General features: G+C 37.3%; 1 protein-coding gene across 3 annotated transcripts in view; it reads left to right on the plus strand.

Moving 5' to 3' along the window:
- RCHY1 (ring finger and CHY zinc finger domain containing 1) overlaps positions 1-16,989 on the plus strand; it is a 23,773-nt gene extending 6,784 nt beyond the window's left edge. For all 3 annotated transcript variants that reach the window (XM_014865124.3, XM_014865123.3, XM_070505639.1), the window contains 6 exons: positions 11,436-11,514; positions 13,086-13,130; positions 13,235-13,293; positions 13,385-13,411; positions 14,365-14,485; positions 16,318-16,989. In XM_014865124.3, the coding sequence (XP_014720610.3) occupies positions 11,436-11,514; positions 13,086-13,130; positions 13,235-13,293; positions 13,385-13,411; positions 14,365-14,485; positions 16,318-16,446 (460 nt within the window). In that variant the 3' untranslated portion in view covers positions 16,447-16,989. The remainder of the gene's footprint in view (positions 1-11,435; positions 11,515-13,085; positions 13,131-13,234; positions 13,294-13,384; positions 13,412-14,364; positions 14,486-16,317) is intronic.
- Positions 16,990-26,292: the final 9,303 nt, after the last annotated feature.

The raw sequence follows: 26,292 nt of genomic DNA on the forward strand, positions 1-26,292 counted from the left end.
CCCTGTTTTATACATTTTAAGGCAATATTAGATATTTACATAGGATTGTTCTATTTTCCTTTACAATTGAACCATTTGTCATTATATAATGTCTCTTTTTATCTTTAGTAATGTTTTCTGCCTTAAGATCTGCTATAGGGGCTGGCCCCGTGGCTGAGTGGTTAAGTTCGCATGCTCTGCTTCAGCAGCCCGGTGTTTCACCAGTTCCGTTCCTGGGCACGGACATGGTGCTGCTCATCAAGCCATGCTGAGCCGACATCCCATACAGCACAACTAGAAGGACCTGCAACTGTAGTATACAGCTATGTACTGGGGGGTTTTGGGGAGGAGAAGGGAGCAAAAAAAAAGATTGGCAACAGATAGTAGCTCAGGTGCTAATCTTAAAAAAAAAAAAAAAAGATTTGCTATATTCATATCTAGATTAGATTTTGCATGTTTATCTTTTTTATTTTTTAATTTCCAAACATTTTGTATACTTACATTTAAGGCATATGTCTTGTAAGCAGAGTATAGTTGAGTTTCTTTTTATTGAGTTTGATAAAAACTCTGTCTTTTGGGGCTGGCCCCATGGCCGAGTGGTTAAGTTCGCGCGCTCCGCTGCAGGCGGCCCAGTGTTTCGTTAGTTCGAATCCTGGGCACGGACATGGCACTGCTCATCAAACCATGCTGAGGCAGCGTCCCACATGTCACATGGAGGGACCCACAGCGAAGAATATACAACTACGTACCAGGGGGCTTTGGGAGAAAAAGGAAAAAAATAAAATCTTAAACAAAACAAAACAAAACAAAAAACTCTGTCTTTTAATTAAAATATTTAGTCCATTTATTATTAATATAATTATAAATTTATTTCAATCTACAATTTGTGTATTTTCTATTGCCTTAGTATTTGTCTGCTTTTCTCTCCTTGCCTTCTTTTAGATTAATCAGCAATTTTTCTATTCTATTTTTATTCTCTATAAGCTCATTAGTTATACATTTTTCCATTATTAGTGGTTATCTTAGAAGTCATAACATACGTCCTTGGCTTATGTTTATTATTTCCCAGACAATGCAAGAACTTTAAACACTAAGAGGATTTACATCCTATTGTTGTCATGTATTTTAATCTATGTATATTTTAAACTCTGTAAGACAGTGTTTTGAACAGTCAGTATTCTCTGATTTATGTACATACTTTCCATTTCTATTGCTTTTCTTTCCTTTCTGCATCCCCTGTATTTTTGGGATTATTTTCCTTCTGCTTGAAGAATTCTCTTTAGTATTACTTTTAGTGAAATTCTGCTGGTGATGAAGTTTTCTGTCTTCTTGGAAATGTCTTTATTTTACCTTCATTTTTAACTTATATCTTTGCTGGGTATAGAATTCTAAGTTGACAGTTTGTTTCCTTCGACACTTCAGTATCTTAAAGATATTCTGTTGCCATGGTTTCTGTTTAAAAGTCACCTATCAGAATTATTATTGCCTCTCTGAAGGTAATCTGGCTTTTATTGCTCTCTTGCTGTTTTGAAGTGATTGGTTTTTAGCAGTTGTTCTATGATGTGTCCAGGTGTATGTGATATTTATCTGGCTTGCAGTTTGTAGACTTTGTTGAATCCGTGGCTTGATGTCTTCTGTCAGTTTTGAAATATTCTTGGCCAGTATCTCTTCAGATAACGTTTTTGCCCTGTTCTCTCACCTCTCCTGGCTCTCTAGGTACAGACCTTTTCACCATATTTCATCTCTCTCTTAAATTTTTTTTCCTATTATCGTTTTTTTCCTCCATGCTTAAGTTGGATAGTTTCTATTGATTTATCTTCCAGGTCTCTGTTGAATCTGCTATTAAACCTATTGAGTTTTTCATCTTAGGTTTTTTTTTTTAATTATTATAGAATTTACATTTAATCACTCCCCCATTCCAGTTTTCAGGTGAAATTGTTCACTTTTTTTTTCTTGAACATATTAATCACAGATAATTTAAAGGCTGTGCTCGATAATGTCAACGTCTTGATTACTTGTGGGTCAGTTCTATTCCCCCACCACCTGCCTTGGTGTTTGGTTCTGCCTTTTGGCATGCTTGATATTTTTTTTAGTTAGTTGTTGGACATAATATGTAAAAAAAATTGTGTAAACTCTTTATGCTCTTTTTCTCTGGAGAGAATTTACTTTTCTTTTGGTAGGGAGTAATGTAGAGACAGATCACCTTAATCCAGTTAAGGATTGAGATGGTTAGTGGCTACATTTCAGTTGTAAGTCCTGTTCTGTTTTGTTTTCCCTTACACTCAGGCTCTTAGGACATGGGTCTTGACTTAAAGCCAAGGTGTTTACCAGGGCATTTCTTTTGTGGTGGGACCTGGACTCCAGTTTTTGCCTCCCTAGCATAGGGAAACTACCAGAGGCTTTAGTTGGTTTCTCTTAGCCTCTTACCTGCTGCTTAGCTTATTAGCTTCTCACAGGACAGTTTAGGGTCTGCAAAGCCCCCAAGAAGGAAGAAGCAGAGAATTAGCTTTGCCTCAGTATATTTCCCTTCTCTCTGGGAAATTGATCCTTCAAGCCCTTAGTTGCTCTTTACTGCTTTCAAACAGCTTGTTTTCTTTAAATCCAGCCTTTGTAGTTCTCAGTGGAAGCTTGGTCCTCCACAAACTACTTTATCATTGTGGAGTTCAGTTTTGCTTATTAGTAAAATCATAACTTTATATATTCTTCTGTGGGTTTTTTTTTAGACTGAGGCTTGTTTTTAAGATTCATCCTATTTGATTCCAATTCATTTTCACTGTTGTGATATTTTGTATGTCAGATCTGCACACAGCTTTTAATTACTGCTATCACAACCAAGGAATCACATTTTCTTGTTGATTTATTGACTTTCAAGTTGAGGCTGAAAAATATATATCTCATCCTACTTAGTATATATTAAGCTTCATGAGATCAAGATACTTTCAAATTTTAAATTCTTATACCTGGTAAATACTAAGCTTCATAAGATCAGGATATTTTCAAAGTTTAAATTCCTGTACATGGGAGTGCCGTGTATGCAGTAGGTGCTCAGTAATGTGTAGGCAGTGTATCTTTAGCCAAAATATTTTTGGTGTTATGATTTCTCTCAGTACAGGAGGAAAATTTGTCATCGACATTTAGCATCTAAGTCCAATAGATTCTTTTTATTTTGTAATATTTTTAAGTCCTTTTACAAATAACATAACAAGGGAAGAGTAAACATAGTGAAAAACAACTTCATTGGAAATTTAATAAGATTTTAAATATTGCAAACCTAAATTTTGATTGCATATTTTCCTAGTTTTGAAGATGTATGTACTAAATTTGGCAGTATCCTTTGAATGTAATTATTTACTGGTTATTTGTCATGCATGAGTCTGGCAATATCCATCTTGTAAAGAACTAATTCCAGATTTTAGATACAATTCTAATAGGTTCTAGCTTATAATGACTTCTGGTTCTTCTTGTACTTGTATCATCAAAATACAATACTGATTCCAGATCTCAAATACATCACTGATAGATTCTGGCTTATCGTTACTCTGTCTATGCATTGCCAAATTCAGTACTTTTGAAACCTTCCGAGAGCTCATAATTTTGTCTAAAGGTGGCTATCTTCTTAGCTCCAATATAGCAAAACCTTTTTTATTTTTAAATTTATAAACACCTACTAGGATGATCAATCCTATGAATTTTTTCAATTTTTACTTCATCTGTTTCCTTCCAAATACTTTATATATATACTTCTCTTCAACATTATCCACTTAGGAGCCATATCAAGTAAATTTTGGTGTACAAGCATCATAAAAGGTGGAAGAATTCTGTCACATTTTATTTTCGCAAAATGGAACGATCCAGGTTCACAAAATATTGTGAACTGAAGTCCTTCCTGTTGAATGACTAACTAGATGAGGATACTGTATTCTCTTTTTGTCCTTAGAAAGATATTGTTCATTTTTTTGACTGAGACCATTCATCTAGGATATCATCTGAAAACCATAATCTGATTTATTGCTTATGTGGTCAATTTCACCATCATCATTAGAGTCTGGAACAGTGGTTCTCAATCAGGGATGACTTTGCCCCCAGGGGACATTTAGTAGTATCTGGAGACATTTTGGTTGTTGGTGGGTAGTCTGGAGGTAGGTTGTCTGTTACTGGCACCTATTGGATATATGGCAGGGATGCTGCTTAACATCCTACAGTGTGCAAGACAGTCCCCCCACCAGAAGGAATTATCTCGCCCAAAATGTCAGTAGGGCCTAGGTGGAGAAACCCCAGTCCAGGGTGCTGCTGTGTCTCTTTGCACTTATCTTCTGCTTTATCTGAAGTTTTTACCTTTTTCAGTTTTTTCAATTTGCCATTATAGGTGAAAAATAAAAAATTCTGATTCCTTAACTGGGTTCAAGGAAAACAAAAAAAGCCTACGAGGAAGATGTCTCCAGACTTTTTGTTTTAATCTTGAAAGATGATGTAATACTTTGAGCAGTGCACAAAGAAAACTAAAGGATGATGTAATAGTAATGATTTATTTCATATTGTGTCATCCTTTCAAGTTTTTCTGCCTCACTTCCATTTTCTACCATACTTTGCATTTTAGTCTTTTTGTTAGGATAATTAGCAATAATTGATGAATAATGTGAAAGAATTCCTAGGATGCTGAAATAGCAAAATATTTCAAAATATAGGAAAAATATGATCACTAAGATCCCATAATGTATCAGATTCATAAAAGGGTTTAATGGACCCACATGGTAATTGCAAAATAGAGTGAGTTGATGCTCTTAAAAAGTAGATTTTCTCTTTATTCTTTGGAATATCTCTAAGAGAGCATAAAACTCATAAGACATCTTTAAAACAGAATTGATTAGAAAAGAAACTGGATCTTGGTACAAAATGGATATTGTATGAAAAAGGCTTTGCAGTCATACAGTTTTGGTAAATGCTGCATTTAATCTACTTTCCTTCTCAGAGCTTTCAACTTGCTAATTGTGCAGTGTAAACCTCTGAGATTGTAGGGTTTCTAATACTTGGTTATAGAATCCTTTTTGGGAGTGTCACTTTAAGTGGACTGTAATTGGGAAATGTCTAAAGAATATGAAATAAATAGGAGATTTTCAAATAAAGAAGTTTCATATTTTATATTATGGGTATCAAAGTAATGTGAGTCAGGTTTTAGACAAATGATTATGATCACTTCAGGTAGATATTTTAGGAGGCCTTATTTCTGTTGTCATTGCTCAGAAATCTTTGAAAAGTCTATTGTACAGTTCTTTCAATGAGTACCTATGGTGCACTGAAAATTCACCCCCCTCGAGGATTTTCAGAACTGCTTGTTTTTATTTTTTAAAAAATTGCTAAAAGAGCAAAATCTATTAAATAAGATTGGCAAATACCGTATTTAATCAGAAATGACATATGATCATCAAATAATGACTTTATTTTTAAACAGTAAAAATATCTAAAGGTAAGTTAAAAAATGTGCGATGGCAGCATTGTTGGAAACTCTTTACCCTCTCATGATAACATTTAAAGAGATTATGTCATTTGAATGTATGAGTTCTTATATTTCTGTTAAAATATCAGTCTTTTTACTTTGTAGCTGTACCTTCTTGATAGTCTTTTATGACGATTCCTCCTTTGGATGTTAAAAACAAACATTTTTGTCTTAAGTATATTACAAAACTTAGTCATTGCTTTTGGTCCATTAAATAAATCTGCAGGGCAAGGGTGACCAGGTCTTCCTTGCGTAGCTCTCCTGCTCAGATTTCTGTTTCTCTTGGTGCTTGCAGCACTTCTAGGCTGTCCTTGACTCTGATCTGGAGGTGTGGGCTTGAAAAATTGTTGTTCATCCTTAAGCAATAATCACTGCAAGGAAATCAGTGCTTATAGAATTAATAATATATTATTCCTGATTATATATTTTAAAATAGCTTGATGATAGTTGTAGTGATAGATTATCTTTTGACCGTGGCATTATTTCTAGAAGAGTGATCTGCCTAAAAATAGGGTTTCAGTTTTTCTTCAATCAGGGACAAACATCTGATCTTGAATCTTTTGGCAATGGGCGCACGTGTATCCTTACTGAAGTGTACTAGAATGAACTTATTATAAAAAGTGGGGAAATATCATTTCCCTTTGTTATTAAATAAGCACCAGAGTACTTAGTGTTTATGACAGTATGATACAGATGTGGTTCCTGTGTTCTGATTCTGATCTTTAAAAATGTGCCAGTTCTTTGACTTTGTAATTCTATTTTTAGGAGATTATCTCAAGGAAGTAGAGATATATACCAAGAATCATGTACAGAATATGTATTGTAACAATAAATATAATAAAAATTAGAAACAACCTATATATTTTTGAGATTGTTAAATTTGCAAACCCATATTAAAGGTAATGTTCTTGAGTAATTTTTAGGGATTGGGAAAATGAATGGTAAAAAAGTCTGTCAGGACATCATGGACCAAAATATTAGCAGTAGTTACCCATGGGGGGTGAGATCATGAGTGGTTTTAAGTTTTAGTTGGTCTATTTGTTTGTTGGTTTATGTTCTTCTGAGTTTTACACATTTTAAATAATGAACAAATATTGCCTTTAAAATTTAAAAAGTTAATATAATTTATAACTGATTTGGGGAAATAAAACATCCACTAATTAAACAATGCTTTAAATCAAGGGAAGGATGTGTGTTTTCACGTCTGCAAGTTATGAAATAAACATCAGACAAATCTTTGCTATGTATGGAACACTTGGATTGGAAGGCAGGATTTTTGTCTTTAAATTTATGTTCTGTTTCTGGAAGAATGAGCTTAATGAGCAATCACTACCACAGAGTTTGTTGGATTATCGGGATTGGAGCTGTCTTTTGTAGGAAAGTTGGAGTAAAAGTTTAATAGGGATAGGCCAGGGCTGAGTAGATCAGAGTGGGCTGGGGTATAAATAAATATAAATAAATAACCAAGCCTGAGAGAAGGCAGTGAAAGAGTGGAGTCAGGGGCAGTGGAGGTGGTATTAGAGACTGGGGTTGAGGATAAAAGTAAAAAGGATATATTGAATATTTTAAACTGAAATGAACCTAGTGAATCATTACCACTATTTAGAAAAAGAATAAAAGATAGGTAAACACATGCTAAGGGTGAATATTGTTTTGTGGAACTTTTGTTAGCATTTTGAGTGTGTATGGATATGCATGTGAGAGGAGGAAGGAAGAACTGGGTCAGGATGTAAAAATATTTCTTAAGGTGTGTTGGGGTTAAGTTTGAGAAACACTGCTCCACAGCCTGCCGGATCGCCTCTAACTGTGACTCTCAGTGCTGAAACCAAATTAACTGTTTTTATGGAAACAGGGTCTCCTGGTAATGAATCCTTTTGACTTTTGTATATTTGAAACATCTTTATTTTGCTCTCATTTTTTTTTTTAAGATTTTTTTTATTTTTTCCTTTTTCTCCCCAAAGCCCCCCCGGTACATAGTTGTGTATTCTTCGTTGTGGGTTCTTCTAGTTGTGGCATGTGGGACGCTGCCTCAGCGTGGTCTGATGAGCAGTGCCATGTCCGCGCCCAGGATTCGAACCAATGAAACACTGGGCCGCCTGCAGCGGAGCGCGCGAACTCAACCACTCGGCCACGGGGCCAGCCCCTATTTTGCTCTCATTTTTGAAAGATATTTTTGATGCATATAAAATTCGAGGCTGACAGTTTTTTCTTTCAGTACTTTAAAAATGTTACTCTGTTGTATTCTCATGTGCATTGTTTCCAATGAGAAGTCTGGTATCATGCTTATCTTTGTTCCTTTGTCCTTGTATGTTTTCCTCTGGCTGCTTTTAGGATTTTTTTCTTTATCCTGGTTTTGAGCAGTTTGATTATGATGTTCCATGGTATAGTTTTTTCCATGTTATTTGTGCCTAGGGTTTGTTGAGCTTCTTGAACCTGTGAGTTTACAGTTTTCATCAATTTCAGAAAATTTTTGGCCATTACTACTTCAGATATTATTTTGTCTGCCTCCTCCTCCTACCCCCCACATTTGGGATCTCCAATTACATGTGTATTGGGTTGCCTGAAGTCTCACAGCTTGCTTAATGATCTGTTCATTTTTTAAAATTCTTTTTTCTTTTTCACTTTGGTTAGTTTCTGTAACTGTGCCTTCAAATTAACTAATCTTTTCTTTATCAATGTCTAATCTACTGTTCTGGTTTTTATCTCTGGAAGTGTGATTTGGGTCTTTTTAAAATCTTCCATGTCTAGGGGCTGGCCCCGTGGCCGAGTGGTTAAGTTCGCGCGCTCCGCTGCAGGCGGCCCAGTGTTTCGTTAGTTCGAATCCTGGGCGCGGACATGGCACTGCTCATCAGACCACGCTGAGGCAGCGTCCCACATGCCACAACTAGAAGAACCCACAACGAAGAATACACAACTATGTACCGGGGGGCTTTGGGGAGAAAAAGGAAAAAATAAAATCTTTAAAAAAAAAAAAAAATCTTCCATGTCTATACTAACTCTCTGAGCATATGGAATATAGTTATAATTGTTTTAATGTCTTTCTCTGCTAATTCTAAATCTCTGTCAGATCTGGGTTGATTTTGATTAATTGATTTATTCTTGTTTTGAGTTGTGTTTTTCTGCCTCTTTGCACGCCCGGTCATTGTTGATTGATACCAGACATTGTGATTTTTGCCTTGTTGGGTGCTGAATTTTTTCGTATTCCTATAAATCTTCTTGAGCTTTATTTTGGGTTAAGGTACTTGGAAACTTATTTATTTTTGCAGTTGAGTTACTGGGAAACAGTTTGGTACTTCTGGGACTTGCTTTATAATTTGTTAGGTGGATCTGGAGAAGTGCTTATTCTAGCACTAATTATTCCTCGCTATTGAGGCACTACCTTCCTGGTACTCTGCCCAGTATCCCGTGAATTACAAGGTTTTCCCCATGGCTGATGGCAGTAGGCACTGATCCTGGCCTTGTTGGGTGCCAAACACTGCTCCTTCTAGCCCTCTGGGATGGTTCTTTCTCTGGCCTTGGGTAGTTTCCTCACGTGTGTGTGCTTATGTGGATCCTGCTACATACTTGAGGGGCTCCTCTGTGCAGCTCTCTCCTTGCTGTTACTCTGTCCTGTGACCTCTAGCTGCCCTGCTGTCCCTGGACTCTCAGCTTGTCTTCTCAATCAGGAAGTCTTCAGTTCCTCCAGCTGAAGCCTCAGTTTCTCCACCCTGTCCTACTGCCTGAAAACTCTCTAGGCAATAAACTGGGCCAATTGTAAGACTCCCTTAGTTTGTTTCCCATCTTTCACACGTCACTGTCCTTCATTGCCTGATGTTCAGTGAAACTGTTGTGTCATATATTTTGTCTGTTTTTTGTTGTTGTTTTAAGCAGGAGGGTAGGTCCAGTCTCTGTGATTCTATCTTGGGCAGTAGTGGAAGCCTCGCTAAAGGGTTTTACCCTTGGAATTTGACAGGCTGATTCTAAAGTTTATCTGGAAGATAAAATTCACAATAGCTAAGTAGATTTTGAAAAGGAAGAGTGACAAAGAAGAGATTGGCTTTCTACACATCAAAATGTAATAAAGCTAGAGTAATTCCAATGGTGTGCTCTTTGTACAGGAATAGACAGATAAACGGAAAAACATAGTGCGTGTATATACATTTACGTATTTATACATCTGAATTTATAACAAAAATGACGTTTCAAATCAGGGGAAAGACTATGAGGGTAATTGATTGTCCATTTGGGAAACAAAAAATTGATTACTAAAACTGTATGCGTTCGTTAGAATATGGTTTTAGCATCTTGTGACAGAAACCCAAAATAACAGTGGCTATAAAAGGGTACAAGTTTATATTTCTCATGGAAAAGTCTGAGCCATGTAGTTAAACAGGAGTCCAGGTTCCTCTTTATTTTTTTTGCCCTGCCATCCATAAGATGTTTTCTTATCTACATAGCTTAAAAGAGCACATACTCTGGTTGGTGGAAACAGGGCAAATGGTGAAGAGAAGGTATATCCTTTTCTCCTAAGGGCACAACACAGAATTTTCATTTATCTCCAGTTCACAACCTCCAGAGAAGTTGGAAAATAGTCTTTATTCAGGACAGCCCTGTGCCTAGCTTAGCTAAATCTCCTATTGTTGTGGAAGAAGGGGATAATAGAAATTTGGGGACAATTAGCAATCTCGCCTTTACATACATAATACGTTTCAAATGGATGAAAGAAAAGCATAAAAATTAAAAGCCTTAAGTATAGACGTAGATAGGAGAATATGTTTATGATCTATAGGTTACAAAAGTCTTTCCTAAACAAGAATCAGAAGCATAAGCCATAAAGAAAAATATTGGGGCCAGCCCTGTGGCCGAGTGGTTGAGTTCGCATGCTCTGCTTCAGCGACCCAGGGTTTCACTGGTTCGGATCCTGTGCGCGGACATGGCACCCCTCGTCAGGCCATGCTGAGGCAGTGTCCCACATGCCACAACTAGAAGGACCCACAACTAAAATATACAACTGTATTGGGGGGATTTGGGGAGAAAAAAAAGAAATATCAATGGCCTTTTGTCACATAAGCTACATGACAAAAGATATATAAAGATAGATGACATACTGGAAAAGTAATTGTAATATATACAAGTGAAAAAGATTAATATCCAGGATGTATATAAAGAACTGTTTTAAATTGGTAAAAGACACCCTATAGAAAAATGAACAGAGCACATGAACAGACAATTCACAGAACTCCAAATGATTCATAAACATTAAAATATACTCCCTGTCTCATAATCTGAGAAATGCAGCTTAAAATGATGTCTTTTATTTGTCCATCATATAGGTAATCACTGTTGATTAAGATGTGGGGAACACAGGTGCTGTTATACACTGTTGGTGGGAGTACAGATTGGTACTGTCTTTTTGGAGGTCAGTTTGGCAGTATCAAAACTGATGATGCAATACCCTCTGACCCCATAGTTTCACTTTTAGGAATCTTACAAGAAATCATCAACCTGTGGGCTAAGTGATGTCTGTATAAGGATATTTATTATATAATTGTATTAAAGATAGTAACTTATATCAACAGAATATTTTTTAAAATTATGATATATCCATTCCATTTAATCCGATGTAGCTATGAAGAAGAATGAAGTGTTTTTGTGTAGACAGAGGTAGAGTAATCTTCAGGATATATTGTTAAATGAAAACAAAATTGCAGAACAGGTTATCTGGAAAGAATCTGTGTAAAAAATAAAACCCAAAGTGTGTGTGTGTGTGTATGCAATTTTATAGAAAAACTTAGAAGGGTAGACACCATTCTGTTCACGGTGCTTACATTTGGGGAGTGATGTTGTGGAGGTCGGGGTTTACCTCATATTCTTCACTGTGGTTTGAACTTTCTTTACGATAAAACTAAACATATATAATGAGCAAACTAGCACTGTAGTAACAAATGAATAAAATCTTTTGGCTTTCCTATGTATTTTTTAGGATTGGTCCAAAGGAAGATTTTTTCCACTGTTTGAAATGTAACTTATGTCTAGCTATGAATCTCCAAGGAAAGCACAAGGTATGCAATTCAGTTTGCATAATTTTAAAAGTTGGTGTTTTTGAAAAATCAGCTTATCCTAGTATGTTTGGAAGCATACTGATTTTCAGATATTGACAGGTACAGCTATGTCACTTTTTATTTTTAAGCAGTATTAAGAAGTAGATGTTTCAAAATATATGCCTCAGAATATCTGATCTATGGTTCTTTTTCTTCTCTATAGTGTTGAGATTACTTATATGAGTTATGAGCATAATGTTGACAACTTCTAAATAGGTTTATGGATTCTTATCGTTAGTACTGATTTTAAGAATAACTTTAAAAATGCATACATAGTACAGGAGAAATATTAAGTATAATCTGTTAGCACAGTATTCCAAGAAAATACAGAAAATATTTTTATATTTCCTTTCATAATTAGACAAATATTTTTAATCTGGATTAGCAGTTGTCATCCCAGGCCTTTAAAGTTATTTTTCATTGTTTAGAAAAGACTGTAATAAACTGTCTTATTATAGTACTGATTCTATCTAATATAGAAATTAGAGATATTAATAGATATTAGGTAATAACTGGCCTAAAATAGTAGAGTGGTAAGAGAAATGGAGATGAATAGTGAACATATGGGATATGGTGACAAGGGATAAAGGAAGAATGGGGCTGAGTAAAGATGACTGCCAAGGTTTTTAGCCTTGGCTTAAGGTACTTGATTAAAGATTGTGAATTCGTTGGAGATAAAAGATTGAGTTTGGTTTTATAGACTTGAGTTTGCGGTGATAGCAAGATATGCTGTGTTGTCTTTAAAAAACTACGTACCATTTTCTCTTGTGGTATTTTTGTTTTATTTTTCAGTTATTTTTTATTGTCTATATTAGCAATGGTCCCACCATCTGCTCAAGTGCTTACTGAAAAACATGGGCATCAGCCATGGCTTGGTGCTTTCACCTACCTCCCCACATCTGTTCACACAGTGTCTTGTCAAGTTAAGAACTCAGGCCATGAAGGCAGCCTGTTGGAACTCAAATATAGTTCTACCTGTTACTGTCGTGTGACTTGGGAAGTTAGTTAGCTTCTCTAGGCCTCAAATGCCCCATCTGTAGAATGGGGTAATAATTGTACCTGTTTCATTTAGAGTTGTGAGAATTAATTGAGCTAATACAGGTAATATACTTAGCATGTGGCATGTAGTAGATCTCAATAATATGAAGTGTTGTTATCATCAATATTAAGTAGTTTAGCTTTGGAGTAAAACACATACGAAATAGAAAGGTTCCAAATATTAATATCTCTGCCTGTTTGGTAAATCTTGACTCACTGAGTTTGCTTATCTGTAAAATGAAGGTAATTTGAGTAATTAAGATGCATTGAGCAGTTTCATTGTTTCAGGTAAATGTGCAAAGCCTGAAGTAGTTGTGAGAGTTATCTGTTCATTTCTTGTCTGACAAATAAGAAACATGAATTAATGTTAATTATTATCCTTAGTAAGTTGGTATTATTATTTCCTTTTTGTTAGTTTTTATTAATACTATTGTTATACCTGTCATTTCCATCTACTTAAACTTTTGGTAACTTGAGTTTCTCTTTTGAAACAGTGTATTGAGAATGTTTCCCGGCAGAATTGTCCAATATGTTTGGAGGTAAACTTAAAATATCTTTTCCTTTGGAAATATGCCCTCTTGAATTTAAAATACTTGGGTGTTTGTATTGTCTCCATGCAAAGACTAACATTTATTTCCTTTAGGACATTCATACATCCCGTGTTGTTGCTCATGTCTTGCCATGTGGCCATCTTTTACATAGGTAAAGTAACATTGTTTTTTCCCCTCAAAAATGTTTGAAAATAGGGGAGGTGGTTTTTGCTTTACTAAAATAATATTGCATTTTCTTTCAGAACGTGTTATGAAGAAATGTTGAAAGAGTGAGTGTTTAATGGAATTTTAGAAAATTAAAATTGTAAGATGTCTGGGCTTTTTTGTTGTGGGGATAGGGAAGTGGGCAAACATTGCTGATACTTATCCCTTCTTGGGTGTGGCAGATATTTGTCTTGAGATGGGTAGGGTAGATGTGTAATGTTAAACTGGGCAAAGCATCTTGGGGTTTGTAGGACTACACGTTTGTCTCCATGTCTCCATTATGCCTTATCTCATCCCACAACTTGAGGCAGATGCCTCTTCTTGTCTGGCTGTACCTACCAGGGAGCACAGTCTCTGCCAGAGGCAGTCATAGCATTGTAAAAATGCTGAGGTGTGTTGCTCAAAATTCTGTTAAGACTTTATATTGGTCCGGTCTAGTGACCTGCAAAGAAAGCTGGTGACAAGATTACCTAAAACTGAGACTTTATGGTGGGGGAAGGATGTTACAATGAGATGAGAATAGTTAGGAAAGAGGAGACTTTGTAAATGTATTTTGGTCCTGCAAATTGATGAGCAGAAATTTTAATTTAATATAAGAGCCAGATGGAAGGGAACTTACTCAGAAGTTTTAGAAAGGAAATAATATGATCTGTTTTAAGGAATACAATTTCTTCTTTGCTTAAAATATGTTAGGAAATTGAGGTTGTTTTGCTAAAAAGCAGCTTAGTGGGTTTTAAAAAAATATATCAAGTATATTCTGCAAAGAATATAGATTAATTCCGTTCTGTTTTAGAGAACTGAGGGAAAAGAAGTACGTTTAAAAAATACCATGGTACAGGATTTAATTGGAAACTTTTATAGTGTAAAGGTTCCCAGGTTCGTAACAGTTTACCTTGAAATGAAGAATAATGCCTTGTCTTGGATGGTCTGTGTACTAGTTAGCCTGCATCTTCTTATATACCTGAGTTGATATGCTCCCTGGTCAATGTTTGTAAAATAACCTTTCTGTCTTTCCTAGAGGCTACAGATGTCCGTTGTGTATGCACTCTGCTTTAGACATGACTCGGTACTGGAGACAGCTGGATGATGAGGTGGCGCAGACGCCTATGCCGTCAGAATATCAGAACATGACTGTGGATGTGAGTAGAATCAATCCTTAAAACTTTTCAGGTTCCTTGATGATGTTCTTGTTTATGTTTGCCCTCTGTCAACTCTGTCTGAAAACTACTGCTTTGGCATAGATACCAATGTGATAATTAATGGGAAGGACAAAATAATATTTTTAAATTTTAGTTACTTTGAACTCAGAAGACAAGAAAAAAAAGTCCTAAGAATACCTTTGTGCCGTTCTTCTCAACACTAGATGGCAGGCAAAAACTTTATTCTGAATTGTTTAGACATTACTTGCCGGAGTCAGTCACTTATGTAACTGAGTAGAAGTGGATTACTGGTCTGATGTTTTATTTTAATTATGTTTTATTTTTAATTATTTAAAATTTTATTTCAGGTGAACATATTTGCTGATTTTTGTAGATTATTTTTTGGATTTTAATGTTTATTACTCTTTTTATTCTATCTTAGACTTTTAAAATTTGGCCTTAATTAGCCTGCACCCTAAAATACAGGAAGTATTTCTGTGCCTTTTGCCTTACAGAGAATGATCATCTTTTTTCCATTAATTGAGGTGTGCTGGTGTCTGTTCTCAGCATGGTATATTGAATTATAGATCAGAATTAGAAACCTAGATAGCTTTCTGGTGCTTTAATAATTTTGGGGCTTATTATAAATTTTCTAAACATCTTTAGTGTTGTTCAGATACTTCTACACAAAAGGTTAAAAACCACTTAACAAAGCCAGGTAAAAATTATGTTTCGTTTTATTTACAGTGGAGCGTTTTATAATTCATTTGGATAATTAAATTGTTAGTAAGGTCAGGAAAGATCACTTTTGGAATACTAACTGATAATCGTGATTTTTTCTAGAGGCTGCAGTTTGCTATATTCGATGTAGACCATTTTTTAAAATAACAGCTTTATTGAGATATAATTCATGATACCATACAACTCATCCATTTAAAGTGTATAATTCACTGCTTTTTAGTATGTTCTTGGAGTTGTGCAAACATCACCAACATTACAATGTTTTCGTCACCCCAAAAAGAAACCTTGTACCCGTTAGCAGTCATTCCCCAATCCCCTACCTCTAGGCAACCGTTAATCTACTTTCTACATTTAGATCATTTTCTTAAAAGAATTACTTTTCAAATTATAGTTTAGAGCAAATTTGGAAGTTTTCTACTTATTATGGTATGACTATTCTAAAGCTGATGTTTTTCTCACATAATAATTTATCGATCTATTTTCAGGTTAACACCTTTTTTTATTTTTCAAGATCTCACTTAGTACTAGAAGAGGGTCGTTCCTAAGTAGTATCTTATTGTCATTTTAGAGAGAAGCCAACAGCTTCTCTTTATTCAATTTTAGGAACTACTCTTTTGGACTTAATTCATTCCTGAGGCATAGAAGACTAGAAACTTAGCATATTAAACCTAAAGTTTAAGCAAAATATTATGATAAGTATGTAAAAATTTGTTTTATTAACTAAGATAATTTTCTAAGTGTCAATGAAAAACAATGAAATCACATATGCTATTTTGAATTGTAAGTATAGGTGTTGATTTCATTATGCCTATGTTAATTTTCATATTAGTATTATTTATACTATTTGGGAGCTGTTTTAAAGTAAGACTTCTTGGCTCAAATCCACATTTTCATTTTCAAAATTCAAAACTACCTTAATAGCCCCTTAGAGTTTTCAGTGAACAAATAAAAGATATTTCTACTTATAAAAATGTTTAGATTTATATATATATGTATGTTTTCGTATCTTCAATATGATTTTTGAGGAATTTTTTTGAGCAGTGCCACTTTATAAGGTTCAACATACCTAATTTGAATTCATCTCTTTTCAGATTCTCTGCAATGATTGCAATGGAAGATCTACTGTCCAGTTCCATATATTAGGCATGAAATGTAATATTTGTGACTCCTACAATACTGCTCAAGCTGGAGGATGTAGAATTTCACTAGGTCAGCAATGACCAGCCTATACTGCACTGGAAAACTCGGCATTTTCTGATATAGAAAAAGGCTATCTTTAGTATCCTGTTGTCATAATGTGTCAGAATCTATGCATTAGAGTTGATGTGTTTTGTACTAGTGTCACAGCATAAAATCATATAACAAGTACTTGAGGATTCAGGGTCTCTCTGTAGGATTATCATAGCTCTATATTGGATAAAAGCCACTGTGCTTGTGTTTTGATTGGAAGTTCCTTTAGTGTCAGTTGTTTGGAAGCCATTGATGTTTGCCACTGAAATTCACATCCATAGAAGTATGTTATACTTCCATGGAAGTTTGCTTTAAGTGACACTATGCACGCAGAGTTCATTTCTAGTTCTTGATAGAACTGCGCTTAATTCTAAGTGTTATTCTTGACTTTGTAAGGGCTGTGCTGTAATGAGAATGTGTTCTGTCTTACTGATAAAATCTACATATGCTTTAGAATTTTCTAAGACAGTCCTATGGATCCTGTAAATGTGAATTTTGATGTAATAACTGCTAATAAAATTATATTGAAACTATTTTATAGAAAGTTTTTTCCAGGGTTATCCATTTTTGGCTCAATTCGGGCAATATAGCCTTATAATGTAAAATAAATCCTCTTTTCTTTCTTTTGAGATATTCTTCCATCAGAGTAGTTGGGAAATGTGTAAAATAATAGAACTCTTCCAAGCCTTAAGAAACCATCAACATTGAAAATTATTTTCTTTTGGTTATCCAAAATATTTCTTCAAAGAATAATTCAGTCAGTCAGTCAGCAGGTATTTAGTGAGCAGCTCTGGGTGCTGTATGGTTCTAGATGCTGTGGAGACAACAGTGAACAAGACAGATAAAAAGTCCCTGCCCTCATGGAGGTACGTTGTGGTGTTCCTAGTACTTGACTAGCCTTTTCCTTGTTTTTTTTAAAATGCATGCAGTGGTTGTCTTTATTGTAAATGAATAGATTCTTTCTTTGAATGCTTGCAGGTAGGTAGGTATGGATGTGTAGATGTGTAGAAGGGTCATAGAATATTCCTGACAAGATCTCTGATTTTATAATACTTCTTTGGGCTCAAGTAATGAAATTAAATGTACCTCTTCATTCAAGAACAAAGTACATGAAAATGCTAGATGATCCTGCAACTTTTGCAGTAGTGTCCAGTATCCAACTTAGCGTGTTTATAAAAAGCTTTAGGTTAGGAAGCGAAATGTGTACATATCAATTGAAGGGTGTTTATTAATCACCAGTTATATTTCCAGCTTGGAGCTAGTTGACTCTCCTGTGAATAAGAAAGATGGTCTTATAAATTAAGTTCTCTTAAAGTTTTGCTGTTTGCATTATATTCACTGGATTTATTTTTTACCTAGTGGACTTGTTTTTTACTGTCATTTTAATGTGGATTTTCTCTTTGTGTTTGCCTAGTTAATCCTTTGGATTTTATGCCACCATTTGGCAGGTCTGCTTTTTTTGTTTGTTCTTACATATCTGTTTTCATTCCCATAATAATCTCATACCTACCTGGTTGTCTTATGTCCAGTTTCACTTCTCTGTGTCCCCTCACATTCATCCTGCCGGATTACTTTTCCTAAGCTTAGACTTGTTATAATTTTGGTCAAAATAATATACAATTTCCCTACTGTGTCTTAAGCCCAGATTACTTGCTTTCAAGTCTTTACAATATTGTTCTAATTTTATCTTTTCAGTTTTACTTTTCCTTATTCATTTACATATATTTCTTAAACACACCGGTGAAATTTTGATCCCTCATGGAACAGTCATTCTTAGAAAAATGTGGTTGTCAAAGGCCTGCCTCTTCTTCATAGTCCAGTTCCAGGTTTACTTTCTCCATAAATGCTAATAAATATTCAAAAGTCTGTGGGAACCTCTTGCTCTTCTAAACTGCAGCACTTTGTACCAGTCTTGAAGGAATTAGCATTTCCTTTACTTGGCTCATTTTTTGCCTTTCCCTTCCTCATTTTAACATTGTATATGAAACAATATATATAAAGCTTCCCAGGGACAAAGCTGGCGGAGGGGGTGGGGTACAACTAAGCTACTGAAAGCCCTCTAGCAGGTGACGTGTGTGCGGGAGACACAGGATGCAAGCTACGGTGGAGGCAAGCAAGGCGGGCTGTGAAAGCTCCCTAATCTGGTGCGCGTGCTGGTGCGGGTGGGGGTGAGAGGAAGAGCCTGTTACTTTTTGAGGACAGTGATGGAACTTTTCATCTTTTATAATACCTTGCTCGTAAGAATTTGTTGAATTTCTGGTGAGATTAAAAAAACACTTGTTCCCAAGTTTTCACTACATAAGTTGATAGAATGTCTGTACTTGTATGTGCAAAAATTCCTTGAAAAGACCCCCAGCAGTGTTTCGTACTAGAACATATTGATTGAAATGTGATCGTATCACACCTCTCAAACTAGTAGAGAGGAATCAGGTCATGCTGGAGTCTGGTTGATAGGTTTGTCTATTCATTTATTCCGTTTAACACATCGTTATTTTGCCCCAGGTATGTGCCAGGTATAGTATCTAGAGTTGGTTTATAAAAATGAGTGGGACAGCAAATGACCTTAAGTGTTTCTGGCCTAGGAGAGGTGATGTGTGATTGATAGAAAGTGCTACAGGAGTGCTTTTGCTGGTTTCCAACCTCAGGGTCATGTGGCTCAATAAGGAGCCCTTAGACAAAGCCTCTTCAGGACAACTTTTGACTTGGTTCTGCCACACACCGACCACAAAATATGGTCTTTGCGACTTATTCTCTATTTTAGAATAAGCAGTTGAGCTTAAATTCCTATGAATGTCAATTAACAGGCCAACTCTGTGATATGAGATACACAGGGTCTCTGGTATGATGCCTGCCACTCCCCACTTCATTCAGGATCTTCCTTGCCCAGATTTTGTTGCGTAGGCATACCAAGTATCTACTCTTATAAACCTCTCGTCAAAAGCAAAGCGTCAGGCTGATTGCACTTTTTTTCCCCCAGAGGCGAACAGCATATGATACTCAAATTGGAGTCAAACTTCCCCTAGTCACCCACCTGCTCCCAACTTTCCTGTCCCATTTTCACTCCTTGTCCGTTTCCTCATCCTGCATATTCTATTTTTCTAGAGGCAGAGAATTGAGAACGAGCTATGTATGGGAAATAGGCCTTTAGCCTGTTCAGAGGCTGCTGTAATTCCAACCATTGCCAGTAGAGTGGGCTTAGGTGGGGCTTGGCCATTGGCTCCTCATCCTCTTGTGTGTGTGAATACCCTGAAGAGCCGAGCCTGCACAGGCTGGAGGACCTTGAAAGGACAGTTCTCGGTCTTCTCCCAGGGCCTGGTCGCAACATCAAAAGATTCCTTTTGAGAATCCATCTCTGATTGCCCTGAACTGTTAGCCACCACTGACTTCTCCTCACCTCCCACTAAGCATCACAACAGCATATGCTTGAAATCTGATTGGCGTTTGTTCCAGTCTGCCTTAGATTATTTACACATTAATATCCCTTGTTGAATTCTAATTTCCTTTAGAGCAACTAGTACATTGCCTGATATTGAACATATCATATTGATATGATCTGTACCTTGTTTTAAAGTTTAGAAGAGTTATATTCCTCTGGAGTTCTGAATCAAGTTCTAGACCAATTGAGAAGTAAATATGGGAGTCAGATATTGCTGCTAAAGGGGGAAAGGAGATTGTGGCTTGGAACCAAGGCCAAATTGAGTTTGCTCTTCCTCATTCTAAGTTGAATTTACCCATACGTCACTGACCGCAGGCCTCTCTTCACAGGGGAAGCTCTGCCCTGGGGAGGGGAGCAGTGAGTCCTAATCGTTGCAGCTGTCTGGAGCAAGGCTACAGTCTAGAAAGGACTTAGACCACTTACGTGCAATGGCTTTTTACTAAATCTCACCACAATTAGGTAACTCCCTCCTCTGATGTGGCGGGGTTGGGGGGGGTGGCGGGGGGAGGGAGGGTGGTGTGAATGGGGAAGCCATGGAGAGAAGAAGGCTTTCTTCCCAATAGTACTTCCCAAGGGGGCAGAATTGATTAGCTGAGGCAAGAATGGGAGAAGTTCCTGTTCCATAGACCCTGGAACAGCTGTGTTCTTCTGGCATCCACTGGATGGAAGGTGATCTGAATCTGGTCAGACCCTGTAGGCCAAATGTAAATTGCAGAGGATGAGATAAATAACCTCTTCCTGGTATAGATTCTAAAATTGGCCTGACCTCCAGGGATGGTGGGCTGTGGCCCCAGGCGAGACTCATCTTCCACTCTGTCATCTTGTGAGGCAGTGCTGGCTGGTGTCAGTCTGTGCGCTTTTTTCAGTCAAACTGTGTTGATGTCCTAGGCAAAGAGCAGTATTTATTAGAATTAATCTATCTCTTTCTTTTGACCTTTTTCTTTGTGAGTTGGTATATTTCTTTGGGATTATTTCATTTTGAAGATGAATGGATTTGTTTAAAGTAATGGAATCATAGACTTTAGAGCTAGAAGACCATATAGTCCAAACACACTAGTTTTGTTTGATCAAACTGAAGCCCAGCAAACTTCGATTTACTTGCCCAAGCTTTCCCTGAAGGCCTGCAAAGGAACAGTTTCTCTTTATTTTCTGCACCATTATCTCGTCTGAGGCTTAGTATGTGTATATGCGTTGGAGGTTAGAATAAATTGGGTTGTCCCTTTTGACAAACATCTACCCAAGACATACAGATCAAGAGAGATGATCTGGGTTGGGGGACGGGAGACATGAGAAATAGAAGAATGGAAAACATGGAGGAGTAAATAGAAGAGGTATCTTCTCCATGCTGTACTTCTCAATGTCGCAGCTGGGCATCACATTCTAGGTGTATTTGCATATCCAAACATTTGGGCTTCCGGGCTAGTCCAAAATTTCAGGGGAGAGGCCAGAAACAATTCTCAGAGTTACTCAATGTCATGAATTGTTTATTGTGTGAGGAGCTTGATGTAATAGAAATGGCTTGGACTTTGGAAGCAGAGAGAAAAATTCAAATAATGTCAACCCTAACACACACTGGTATTTACTTTGGGTCATTTCTTAACTTCCCAGACGTTTTACTCTTTGTGAAATAGGGATAGTAGTAACAGCCTCATAGGGTCTGTGTTGTGAGGTTTAAATAAGATAAAGCACTAAGTGAGGCCAGCCCGGTGGTGCAGGGGTTAAGTGAGCACGTTCTGCTTCTCTGCGGCCCGGGGTTTGCTGGTTCGGATTCCAGGTGCGGACATGGCACTGCTTGGCAAAAGCCGTACTGTGGTAGAGGAAGATGGGCATGGATGTTAGCTCAGGGCCAGTCTTCCTCAGCAAAAAGAGGAGGATTGGCATTAGTTAGCCCAGGGTTAATCTTCCTCTAAATAAATAAATAAGTGAATGAATGAATGAATGAATGAGCGAGCGAGCTTGAAAAAAAAGAAGACAAAGCACTAAGGATAGTGCCTGGTGTATGCTGGGCCCTCAGTAGACATTAAGGTTCGTACCCTTCCTGTTTGCAGCCTTGAGGTGATCTTCAGCATTTGCTCCCAATGAACTATACCAATGTCCTCCACGTCTCCAGTGACTGAAACATTGTCACCTGGGTTCTGACTGCAGGGGGCTTGGGAGTCTGCCTAGGGACAAATGGCCTTAACTGGATTGGGCCTTGCTCCTTGCTGTGTCTAGAGGGCCTCATAGACCATGAAGTTGTTTTAGCACCATACCAGGAAGCTGGTGGTCCTGTTCCATTCAGCCTGCAGCCCAGAGCTCTCCAACTCCGTGGACATCCTCTTATCGTACCCAGACCTGTTTGACTCATTTTTCCACCGAGGAGGACAGCAACTGCTTGCTCTGTCCTTTAGGAGGAAAGGCTTTTTCTCCCCTCCCCCCACACAGGTTTCTCTTGGCAGGTGAGCCAGTCTTGGGATCTGAGTGACTGCTTAGCTAACTGGTGGGTGGTGCGTGAAGCAGTCTGGTTGTGGAAACCTTGAACTTGTCTTAGGAGGTACCCATTCTCTTTGTAAAAGCAGCTGACAGATTTTAGTGAGATTGTGATGAGGGACATTACTTTTGGGGCCATTGTAATGCATTTTGATTTCCCAAAAGAACAAATTTGTTCCTAAATTTAGAAGAGAAAAGAAGCTTCTGAACTTCAGAATGGCTTAATTGCAGATGGGGGACTTGGATTACTTCCTAATTTCTCTGTTTAATATGGGCAAGTAATTTTCCTGGCAATCAGTTTTTTTTTAGGTAAGAATGATCATACAGAATAATAGTTCTTGATACATTTAAAGCCCCCCCTTATTACCAGCCGTAGTTGTTCATTAGGCAGTAGAGCACAGTGGTTAAGGATACAAGCTCTGGAGACAGATTGCTTGGGTTTGTACCTTGGCTCTGCCATTTACGTGCTGTGTGACTTTGGGCAACTTAATTAATCCTTCTGTGTTTCATAGGTTATTTATCAAGATTAATTTTACTTATGTAAAGGGTTTAGACAGAGATAGCAATATTATGATGTCTCTAATATCTGCTACTTCTTGAGATTCTCTACCTAGCTCCGTTTTCCCTTTCCTGCTTATTACCACTCAGCTACACACACTGACTGGATTTTCCTTCTTTGCCTTTAATAACCTGCCTGAATTAAGCCCCATAACTTTCCTCTCCTCTCTGATTTCTGCTTTTCGACCTGGATAAGATGATTGGCTGCCTATGGTACAAGGCTGCTGGAGAATCCTGCAGGGAAAAATGAACCCAGGGTACCTGTAAATTTGGTTTCCTGACAGCAGAGGGTGCCACAATGTTTCTGGTGACAGGAATCTTCTATGAAGAATGATTTTTTCCCCCTACCTGGTACTTAAAAGTAAGAGCTTTTCCAGGATACTGACATTCAGGACGTTTATTGCCTGTTGTATAATAATGACACAAACCAACATCAAGAATGCACAGTCATTGAATAGCTGTAAAATTTAATTAAGCATGTCTATCACCATTGTATTTCTTATCTGCCTGTTTGTATTCCTTGGGTCAGATTTGTAAAGGAGGAGTATTTTCAAGAATATCTGACCAGCGTTATCTGCTAACGTTGTGCCCTTCTGTATTTTGGAATGGGCAAGAGAAGAGGGAGGAGGAACGGTGAGGGTTGAGGTGTAGAGGCGGAAGTCTGGGAGCAGCAGCACCAGTGCTGGAACGATGTGGATTTCGGTGCCATGGGGAGTCTGCAAGCTGAGCAGGACCAGATGGACGACAGTTCTAAGCAGAAAAGTGCTGTTTAGCTTGCAGATCATTGGAAACGGGTCAGAGCCACAGAAGCAAATGTGCACACAAAGGGAGATTCAAAGCGTGGCTGATTGAATTTTCCAAGACTGCTGCAACAAGATCTCCATTCTCTGTGCTCCTCTTCCAATGTGACATTGACTCTCCTTCCATCAAGTGGTGGGGCCTACTTTTTTCCCTCTTGAATGTGGGTGGCTGGTGACTATGGTTGAAGTGATGTTTTTTAAGCTAGGTCATAAAGGTGATAGACTTGTTACCTGGGATACTATTAGGATGCTAATTTGTGAAACCTCACTACCATGCTGTGAGGAAGCCCGGTCACATGGAGAGCCCATGTGTAGGTGTTCTGGCTGACAGCTTCAGCTGACATCCCAACCAACAGCTAGCGTTGATTGTCAGACTTATGACTGAGGGAGCCTTCAGATGGCTCTAGCCTCAGTCACCTCCTGATTGTAACCACGTGACAGATTCTTGAAGAACTGCCCAGCTCACCATTGTGAATCCCCAGAACCATGAGAGATAATAAGAAAATGATTCTTTTTTTTTTTTTTTTTGAGGATGATTTGCTCTGAGCTAACACCTGTTGCCAGTCTTCCTCTTTTTTGGCTTGAGGAAGATTAGCCCTGAGCTAACATCTGTGCCAATCTTCCTCTATTTTGTCTGTGGGTCGCTGATGAGTGGTGTACGTCTGCACCTGGGATCCATACCCGTGAACATGGGCTGCTGAAGTGGAGCACACTGGAGTTAACCACTATGCCTACGGGGCTGGCCCTGATTATTATTATTTTAATACACCAAGTTTTGGGGTGATTTGTTACCCATCAATGGTAACTGAAACACAAAGTTAAGGTCCATCAACCAAAGGCCTGGGATAAGGTTGTTAAGTGAAGGATGCATTTCCAAAGTAAAAGCTAAATAGCAGAAAGCAATTTGAGCACACAAGGAGCATGGGGTAGCCAGTAAGGGAGTCTACAATAAGGCATGACTGGTCAGGGTTCTGTGACATGCCAGACTACGTACTATGTTGCTCTTCTTAAAAGTAAGTCCACAGTTGCAGCCTGCTGCCCACCCCTCAACTTTTTATCATGGAAAATGTCAAACATATGTAAGAGCGGAGCAACACAATACAGTGATCCCCAAATTCACTGCCCAGTTTCAACACGATCAACTCATGGCCGACCTTATTTATCTAGAGCCCTACCCACTTTCTCCTTTCACATTTTGAAGCAAATCCCAGTCACAATATCATTCTATCCCTACATATTTCAGATATAGCTCTAAAAGATAAGTACTGTTTTAAAAAATATAACCACAATACTCATCACACCTAAAGCAATGGACAAATGAACAATGAAATATATAACAGCTTTTGTGTTTAAATCAGAACATGAATAATATCAATAATATCAGTACTGTCATAGAAATATAATGCTATTTACCTATGAATTTTTAAATCTAATTAAAAAAGTAAAAGTGAAATGAACTTTAATAATGTTTTATTTTATTTATTTTTATTGAGTTCATAATAGTTTACATCAATGTGAGATTTCAGTTGTACTTTATTTCTTGTCTGTCACCACATAAGTGCTCCCTTTCACCTCCTCTTCCCTACCCCCTTCCCCTGGTAACCACTGAACTGTTTTCTTTGTCCTAGTACTTGTTTATATTCCACATATGAGTGAAATCATCTGGTGTTTGTCTTTCTCAGACTGGCTTATTTTGCTTAGTATAATTCCCTCTAGATCTTTCCATGTTGTTGCAAATGGGATGAATTTATCTTTTTTCTGGCTGAGTAGTATTCCATTGTATATATATGTATATACATATATATATATACCACATCTTCTTTAGCCAATCATCAGTTGATGGGCACTTGGGTTGCTTCCATGTCTTGGCTATTGTGGATAGTGCTGCAATGAACATGGCGGTACATATGTTACTCTGGATTGTTGATTTCAAATTGTTTGGGTAGATACCCAGTAGTGGGATAGCTGGGTCATATGATAGTTCTATTTTTAGTTTTTTGAGGAATCTCCATACTGTTTTCCATAGTGGCTGCACCAGTTTGCATTCCCACCAGCAGTCTATGAGGGTTCCCTTCTCTCCACACCGTCTCCAACATTTGTTCTTTCTAGTCTTAGTGATTATAGCCATTTTAACAGGCATAAGGTGGTATCTTAGTGTAGTTTTGATTTGCATTTCCCTAATGATTAGTGATGTTGAACATCTTTTCATCTGTTTATTGGCCATCTGTATATCTTCTTTGGAAAAGTGTCTGTTCATCTCCTCTGCCCACGTTTTGATCAGGTTCTTTGCTTTCTTATTGTTCAGCTGTGTGAGTTCCTTATATGTTATGGAGATTAACCCCTTGTCAGATATATGATTTGCAGATATTTTCTCCCAATTGGTGGGTTGTCTTTTTGTTTTGATCCTAGTTTCTTTTGCGTTGCAGAAGCTCTTTAGTTTGATGAGCTCCCACTTGTTTATTTTTTCTTTTGTTTCCCTTGTCTGAGAGGACATGGTATTTGAAAAGATCCTTTTTAGTTCGATGTCAAAGAGTGTACTACCAATATTATCTTCCAGGAGTTTTATAGTTTCA

The sequence above is a fragment of the Equus asinus genome, chromosome 3, assembly GCF_041296235.1.
Source record: "Equus asinus isolate D_3611 breed Donkey chromosome 3, EquAss-T2T_v2, whole genome shotgun sequence".
Lineage (NCBI taxonomy): Eukaryota > Metazoa > Chordata > Mammalia > Perissodactyla > Equidae > Equus > Equus asinus.